The following is a 9,186-nucleotide window of genomic DNA, read 5'->3' as shown; positions in this document are numbered from 1 at the left end:
TAAACATTGATTAAAATCACAAAAAAATTAAAAAATAAAAAAAACCCCCAGTATAATCATTACACCATAAACACCTCTTAATGATATTGGGTTGCCTGGTCTTTGAAAATAGATAAATTAAGTAAGTTACTTTCACTGCCTTATCTGGCCTTGCATAATTTAGTCACTTATTCATGATAATGCAGGATGTACAATCACACTGTCCTAGTCATTTATCCCCAAAGTCACTACTTGCAAGATTTATATATCTGCAGATATATAAATGTTAAAACTTGTATGAAAACTTGTATTTTCATTAATCCATTGCTGCACATTTTCCTCCATATTCTGCCCCCAGTTTGCTTTTCTCTTTAAAAAAATTCATTCACTCTTGCCGTTTCCTCCCTTCCCCCACTCTAGTCCACCTTACTATGCTGGTTTGATTTATAACATTGTATTGGCTATATTATTCTTTAAAAAGTTTAGTTCTTGAAGATGGGTATTATTATAATTTAACAGCGTTTTCATTTATTATCTCTAAGTCTTGTGCACTTTGATGATTATTTTAACTGAGCCTTAAAATTTATTTGAAAAGGATGTCTGTCAGTAGACGGAATTCAAGAGTTGTCTAAAGGGGGGATTAGATATCTTTAAGCACTCTTTATAGTCATAGATTCAAAGATTTTTTCCAAATACGAGGCTATAAAGAGGATCTGAGAGCTGTCGGTATCCTTAGCTACAGTGTTTTTGTTTTCTTGGTTTCTCCTAGACTGCCTTTTCAAGGTGTGCCCTATGAACCGGTATTCTGCCCAGAAACAGTATTGGAAAGCCAAGCAAGCCAAGCAGGGGAACCACACGGAAGCAGCCTTGCTGAAGAAATTGCAGGTAACGGCAGAGCCTCCCTTTACCTTGGTCAGGCTTGTTTAGAACAGCCTTAATGGAAGATCAGTATTTACAGTTTTTTTAGCTTTGTCATCTGACCCAGTACACAAAGAGTCAGAATAGATTTACCAACACATTGAATGTAAAGTACATTTCTTATATTATATGGTATGACAGTGTTTTTCCCTGCCAGGTCAGCCACACATTCTTGCTCCTTTTTTTTAGGGTATGTCAGTGGTTTTGGTTTTTGGTTCAGAGTAATGCAAAGACTTCCATTAAAGGGAAAACCAGAATCTTTGTTTGGGTTTCAAATCCATCATATTTTACTTGGCCGAGTGTTTTAATTTTTCCCCCGTGAAAGAATATGGAGTAAAATTTAAAAAGTCTATTGTTTTGGGTTTAACCGAGTGTAAATTTGAAAGAAGTTAATTTTATGTGACACTAAAATTCCCGGTATTTTCAAATAAACTTTTTAGATGTTGAAATTCATGGATTATTATGATTAGTTTTTCTAGCAATATTCCCTCTTTAAATAATTTGTAAGATTAATGTAACACTTTTCTGAACTTTCTAACATATGAGTGGCCTCCTGTGGCTGCAATTTGGCATTATATTGAGATAATCATCACACTATATAATAATAATTAGTTTAATTAGCCACCCTATGGGCGCTCCCTCCCCTAAGAGTTAAGAGCATCAAGAGTTAAGCTACCTGTCTGTTTTATTCATGGTTTTATTCTTTGCTTCTAGATCAGTGCGTGGCATACATAATTTTTTTTAATACTTGTATCCGTGTGAATTGCTGAACTTTGTTCACTACATCTTCACACTAATATTTAATAATTATTTTATAGCATGCTGCAGAACTGGAACAAAAACAAAATGAGTCAGAAAATAAGAAACTGTTGGGAGAAATTGTAAAATATAGTAATGTTATACAGGTAAGTCTTTAAAATATTTACATTAAATCTTTAAAGAGGTGAATACTTTATGGGTATTTTGTATTTGGTTTGATTATTAAACAGCATTAAAATTGTGAGATATAACAGTTTTTTTCTTTTTGAGAATTATAGCTATGATGACATTTAGATGATAGTCAGCATGTTATTGTGTATGTTTGGGAATGAGTCTAGTGTGTATACAGAATCTTTCTGAGTGTATGTAAAGCTTTGGTGGCCTAGGGGTAAGAAGTTGTCCTGCCAAGCCCAAGGCACATGGTTTAAATGCACCAGTTGCTCTGTGGGAGAAAGATGTTCAGTCCCCTCTTATACAATTAATAGCTTATGAAAACCTGCTGTAGGATAAGCTGAGTTGTTTCTGACTCTGCAGCATATAAGGACAACAACATTCCATCGAGGTGGAGGGGGAAGAAATTATTCCTAAAGAATTATAAGAAAATACTCCTTTGTAATGGAATAATTTATAATATGTCAAAATATATCTTTCCATTTTGTAGAGCAAAGGAAGTTGTGAGTTGTAATTTTAGATGGTGATTTTTCATGAGTAGCTACTGCTATTTCAGTTACACTGAATACACTTTCTGTACACTTAGGTTTATCTTATCTCTATTCTTATCATGTGCTTCCTTTGGTTATTTACCATTTTCTGTGGCTATTTGCTAATAGAGGCTGCATCTTATTCCACAAAAATGTATGACATCTTCAAAAAAGAGGATCACCTAACTAGATAATAAAAAGGTAATTGAGGGGAGCTCTGGTGGCCTAGTGGCAAGAAGCTGCACTGCAATCCCAGAGGAGCATGGTTCGAATCCACCAGATGCTCTGCCGGGAAAGGAGGGATAATCTCCTCCTGTACCAGTCAGATCTGATTTGACGCTACACGCACACACACAAATAATAAAATAAAAAAATTTTTTTTTTAAAAAAAGGTAATTGAGACCATTGGCCTGAAGAGAAAGTGATGGTTGTCCCAATAAGATGAACTCAGAAGTGAGTCATGTTTGTATGAGCCATACTGCAAAGTCTAGTCAGCATTGCTGGAATCTTCTTTTTAAAATTTTTTTTATTATTTTTGTGTGTGTACCGTCAAATCGGATCTGATGGTACAGGAGGAAATTGTCCCTCCTCCTCCGGCAGACCATCTGGTGAATGCTGGGATCATTTTTGTTACCCCTCTTTGCAATGAGGAGAGCAGAACACGTTCTAGCACTAAGATAGGAGGTCCTTAACTAAGTACTAAGTCAGAGGTCGAGGAGTACAACTGTCCTCAGGAATAAAACCAGAGGAGTGTTTTTCCTATCACCTTTCATAAAGAGGATACTGTTTAACATCATGAACAATAGCCTTCACAACTTCCTTACAGTAAATATTACAATGAGGGTTTTCATAGCGCTGTTTGTAAAAATAATATCCCCTGATATTTTGTCATAAGCCAGTGACAGAATGTCAACACTTAGTGCAGTCAAAGCAGTTCTCTCATTGGACAAGAAGAGAGAGCCAGGGTTTGAAGTTCTCTCAATATATGATTTAGTAATAAAAGATAATGTATTGCTTACATTTTAAGTAAGCTGCATGTTCTTTGGCTCAAATCCATGCAAACCCACTGCCATTGAGTCAATTCTGATGCACAGTAACCGTGCAGGACAGGTTCACACTGCCAAATACAGTTTCCAAAACTGTAATCCTTAGGGAAGCAGATTGACACATCCCTCATTTGTAGAACTGCTAGGATTTTAGGATGTTTCTGTTAGCAGCCTCCTTCTTTAACCACCAAATGACCAGGACTCTGTCCCTTGGTCAATACATATTCTTTCTCTGACCTAGTTTTTATTAGATAGTGTTGTTGTGGTGCTGGTAGTGTGCCATGGAGTCAGAACAGACCCATAGCTGACCCTGCAGCGGGTTTTCAGAGGCAGTTAATGGCACGAGGAGATTGCCTGTCCTTCCATAGCCATGGAGTAGCTGGTGGATTTGAACTGTGTGCTATTGGAATTGCAGCACAGTTTCTTGCTGCTAGGCCACCAGAGCTCCCTTATTAGATATTAAGTGGCAGCAAATGGTGCTTATGCTCTTTGTCAGGTACCTAATGTTCAGATACCTAGGTGGCCCAGTAGGGGCACAGTCAGGTGCTCCAACACGGTGGATGGCAGAGGACTGGGGTCAGTCCATGGGAGTCTTACTGATCTTTGCTAGAGTTGGAGTCAAGGGTATGATAGAGCTTTCAAAAAACTAGGGCATTTCATTCTCAGATAATTTCCTTCAGATATTTTTGGTATTAAAAGAATTTTTTAAAGTGCTTGTAACAATAGATAGGATGGTGTCTTGTTTTGATTTTTCTTGTTCTTTATATAAAAATTTCAACCCTATGTTGATCATTTGTAGTTTTGGAAATGAAGTCTCTGAATGGTGCAGATGGTTAATACACTGGCTGTTAATGAAATGAGAAGGTTAGCAGTAGTTTAAGTTCACATAGAGATGTCTAGGAAGAAAGGCCTGGTGATCTTCTTCCAAATGGAGTAGAGTTTTACTCTTGACACATCATGAGTTACCGTAGAATTGACTTACCAGCAATGGGGAAAGAAAACAAAAAAAGTTGTCCATGGAATACAAACACTGAGAAACGGGGCTTCTCCACTCATCTGCACTAGGGGTAAAACTGGCATCATCTTGTGGGGATTGCAGGGACTTCTGAGGAGTTACAGTGCACTGAAGGGTTAGCTATGAGTTGGGGACAACTAGATGACAGTGCGTTGTGTCCTGAAGGGTTCCCAGTGAGTGTAAAGGCGAGGCTGCTTTCTCATAGAGGGAGAGCCTGGGCACACATGAGTGGGCATAGGTAACGATACTCAATCAGCTGGTGCATTATCTTAGCATTTTCATTTCTCTTTAGTTTATTCTATTTCTGTGGTTGCACAAGTATCAAAAAGGAATGTGGTTTATGGGAATTTCTAGGTGTCATTTGGAAAGCCTCATGGGAGTCTAATCAGTAAATTGAAATTATTCAGGAGTCTCCCTGGTTGGGTTTCTGTGTGTGCCCCTCTTTGTGAGGAGAAGTAAGGATGGAGGTGAGGAGAAACCTAAATGCAAGACATGGTAGGCAACTACATGGGTGTATATTATTTAAATGTAACAGAGGAGAAAAAAGAATGAAAGTGGTAACTAATCTCTTTTCCTTTCAGCTACTGCATATAAAAAGCAACAAATATCTTACTGTCAACAAGAGATTGCCTGCTTTATTGGAGAAGAATGCTATGCGTGTGTCATTGGATGCTGCAGGCAATGAAGGGTCTTGGTTTTATATTCATCCCTTCTGGAAGCTGAGAAGTGAGGGTGACAATGTAAGTAAATAAAATTGAGAAGAGAAATGTAGACTTACAAAGAAAATAGTTCATAGTTAGTGAAAGCCTCCAGAAAAGAAAAAAAAAAGGAAATAAAATTTTCATCCCTCAGCACATTCTTTTTTGGTTAATGTCATTAATAGTTTAAAAGTGTTTATTTATTGTACAACCATGTCCAGGCATCATTAAAAAAAACCAAAACACAACAGTTCAGATTAATTCCAAATGTTATTTCAGCTAAAACTCGCAGGGAGACCTTGGTGGCCACCACCGAGTTGATTCACTCTATCAGCTGTCATTGCCTCACAGTGACCCCAAGTGTCATGGAGCAGAACTGCTCTACAGCGTTTTTCTTGGGTGAAATCTTAGTGGAGGTCGGTGCTTCATAGAGTTCGCAATCGTCTGTTACTAAAAAAGCTGGTACTTCAAACATATGCAAAAGCTTCTGTAAAGGTTACGACAAAAAAAAAACAAACTATAGGGATATTTTACTTGGTGACCTATGGGGTTGCTGTGAGTTGGAATAAACTGATTTGCAACTTTTTATTTTTTAAAATTAAGGAAACAGATTGCTAGCCTTTTGTAGTCCCACTGGCTGGATTTGAGCCACTAACCTTTAGGTTAACAGTGGAGTACAAAGTGTTTGCACCACATAGGGACTCATGAAAAGAAAGGTGTGATGCAGTGGTGATATGCTGTTAACCAAAAGGCCCTACTTAGGTTTGAATCCACTAGTTGCTCTTCAGGAGAATGACAAGCAGTCTCCTCTCTCAAAGATTTACAACTTCAGAAACTGGTTAGAGGGTTTCTTTGAGCTGGAATAAGCCCAATGGCAGTGGAAGTATTTTCTGAAGCTTTTAGAAGAGAAGCAGTTTGCTTATTTGACTCCTCAAGAATAAACATAAGGAGAAAATTCTGTTTAAGAAATTGTGTCAGTCTCCTAGAATTAATAGAGGAGCACCATGAATTTTGATTGTATCCCATTTAATGGCTTTGAGGTCAACTGTTTACAGTGTGTACATCTTAACGGATGGATACTATATGAGGAGTTACTAATTGGCACATGGTTAGATGACAACTCTATTTCATTTATGTTAGGTAATATATTCTGTGTGTCATGTAAATTTTTGTTATTGCTAAAATCCTTTCTGTTATTTTATAGAGTGGAAGATAATTTTAAAAATATATTAAATGATTCAGTAGGATCAATAGTTTATAATTTTTGTGTATAAAAAAGGAATATGGGATAGACCCTAAGGGATGGGAGATGGTCAATAAATGCTGATAGACACTGAACACTTTGCTTAACAAGGGCACTTTATAGATACAGGGTCAAGTGGTCAAGAGCAATGATTGAGTTTTTCCCCTCTTTATTATTTTATTTCTTTAACATGGATTTTTTAATTTTCTTTTACATGGACTAAAATCAAGATTATAGTGTATTGATTGTCTGAAAAACCTAGTGAGATATGTGAACTTTAACTCAAGTATATGTTTTTTAAAAGGCATAATTATTGTGATAGAATTTTGTCAATACTTTGATTACATTTTAAATATGCTGTTTAGGTACTTCTTGTCTTAGAAATGTCTTATTTGTACAGTGAATCTATTTTTCCAGTGAATTTTGAAGTATAAATTCAATTCCACAGGATGCAAGCTTCTGGTTTTAATTTGGTTAATAAGTTATCTGGTGATACCCTCCTTAGGTAAGGTTTGGGAGAAGCATGGCATGCAGGAATGTAGTGCACTTTAAGTTTTGTGTTGAATTCCTTAAAAAAAAAAACAAAAGCTTTTTAAGCATCAAGTGGTGTGTGCTGTAAGCATGATATGTATTTTTATTTCAGTAGGTTATAAATTACAGTCAACTCTCAATTAAACAGGAACTAATTATGTAAGTTTGCTATATGCCATAGTTGATAGCTGACTCCATGGCACTTAGGAACAGCAGTTATGTAGCTTGTTAGCCCTTGTTTTTTGCGGCCCTATCTTGTCATGCCTGTTGCCCTCCCTGCTTTGAACTCTGAGGGTCGTGTCTATAGGTGGCTAACAAAAATCAAGTTTACTAAATAAACAAAATTTAAGCTCCTGCTCTGAAGGAAGATGATTAAAAGATTGTTAAGGCTGAAGCTTTTATATTAAATGTAGTCTATTAATCTATTCTATTTGTTTCCTTCCCGTGTTCCCAGATGCTTTTACAAAGTCACAAGAGAGTTGAATGTAATGAACTCTTCCCAAGAATTACTTTTACTGGAAAAATAAAAAGCATACCCATACACTTCATCTTGGTCAAAGTGGACAACATAATTGTTAAAGTGCAACATGTATAAGCCCTTCTTAGATAGATGTGCCCTGTGAAAGCATGGCTGGAGCAACTTTCCACATTGCTTTTTGCTGAAATAGCTCACTTGTATTGCTCACCACAGTGCGGTTCTGTGTGTGATGAGGTTTGCTGTGAAAGCGTCAACACTCCCCCAGCACTCTATTTGCCACTTGTATGATTGCACTGTAATGCTCGCTTTCTTTCCTAGGAATAGGTGACTTTTCAACCTACTGTATTTTTTTATAAGATAGTTGCAAATACTGTTGTTTGTCATAAGAGATTCAGTTGCTAATGATTTTTCCTTTAAGGTATTTCATATTAAAGTATGAAGAAAAAAATTAAAGTTACATGTAATTATTAAAATTGTTGAACTACGTAGCAGTTAAGTAAGGATGTATGTTGTAAGTAAGCAGAAGAGATGAAGCTGATGATAGTCTTTGGTGGAAGATACTCATATCCTCAAAAATCAGTGGTAGCCGGCACTTAGGAGCACCTGTATGAACTATCTTTAGGCCTGTGGGATAGATTGGTATTTTATTTGCATTGTATTTTTGTTATTTGAATTAGACAAAAAAAAAGTCCATGTATGGATCTACCTTTTGATTGCATACAAAGCTGTTGCTTGCTCTTGAACAGTTGGAAAGTTATCGAGGATAATCAGGAGCAGAACATAAAATATTTCATTTTCATTTTTCTTTCTATGAGTGGTTACTTTTTCATTGTCAGTTTTTATTTTTAAAGGTATTATTTACCATGATGATAAAGATAAAAGTAAGATAAAATCAGATATTCTTTTAATCATGATGATCTTGAGGCAATTTTAACTCTTGGAAAGAGCTTCAGAAAGTAGGTAGATTTTATTATCTGGGAAGCCGGATTCCTTGAATTTATAGCAGTTATGGGTTCAGAACATTGTTTGTCACTGAAAAATTCTCTTCCCTGTAAAAGATATGATTTCCAAAAAGCACTGGTAATGGTGTATTTTGGTTTTCATCTGTGAAATAGTGATAGTTCTAGAATTGAGGCTGTAAGTTCTGCAATAATATGCTTCCTAATAAAACCTAGCAATGTAACTAATTTTGGTAACTCTATAGTTTAACTTATTATTATAACTTAGAAATGACAACTTTATGGCCCTATAAATTTTGCTTAATCAATAAAAATACTCAAAAATAGAGTGTACATTATTAATGGAAGAATGAATAAAGCTTAATTTGGATTGATTTCTTCAAGGCACACTTCTTATAGCCAATTTCCATTTTTATTCAGTAATGTATAACTGGCATAATATTTTTGAGTCCTTAATATAATAGAAAATTAGATACTCAAGACCAAACAAACAAACAAACATATATCTACAAGCTTGTACCCATTCATATATTCTGTAAATCCAGATGCTATTGGAATGTCCAGTATTTTTTCTGAAAATACAAGTATGATACAATTTAACAGGGTAAATATTTTCTTTAAGCAGTTGAACTGATTCCGCCAATTAGGTAGACTGTAATTTTTTTTTTAAATAGTGTGATAATGTGTGTGTGTGTGTGGAGTGTGTGTGAGAGAAAAAGAGAGAGGGAGAGAGAAGAGAGAGAAAGAGAGAGAGAGATCTCCATTTCGTCTGTGTTTGTTAGACACAACCCTGCTTGCGGAAACTGAGGAGGACCCGAAGCGCTTGCTTCAGAAGGTCAAGGACTGCAGCCTTAAATAT

At 36.1% G+C, this 9,186-nt stretch overlaps 1 protein-coding gene across 1 annotated transcript in view; it reads left to right on the top strand.

The window, feature by feature from the left end:
- The window catches only part of ITPR2 (inositol 1,4,5-trisphosphate receptor, type 2), a 732,333-nt gene that overhangs the window by 159,193 nt on the left and 563,954 nt on the right, over nucleotides 1–9,186 (top strand). Inside the window, exons 3-5 of the mRNA XM_006895058.1 lie at nucleotides 749–864; nucleotides 1,716–1,802; nucleotides 5,000–5,158. Of these exons, the coding sequence (XP_006895120.1) occupies nucleotides 749–864; nucleotides 1,716–1,802; nucleotides 5,000–5,158 (362 nt within the window). The remainder of the gene's footprint in view (nucleotides 1–748; nucleotides 865–1,715; nucleotides 1,803–4,999; nucleotides 5,159–9,186) is intronic.

The sequence above is a fragment of the Elephantulus edwardii genome, unplaced genomic scaffold (genome assembly GCF_000299155.1).
Source record: "Elephantulus edwardii isolate Elephantulus edwardi_28Jun2011 unplaced genomic scaffold, EleEdw1.0 scaffold00157, whole genome shotgun sequence".
In the NCBI taxonomy this organism is placed as follows: Eukaryota; Metazoa; Chordata; class Mammalia; order Macroscelidea; family Macroscelididae; genus Elephantulus; species Elephantulus edwardii.
Note: the sequence above shows the minus strand (reverse complement) of the source record. Positions and strands in the feature narration are given on the sequence as shown.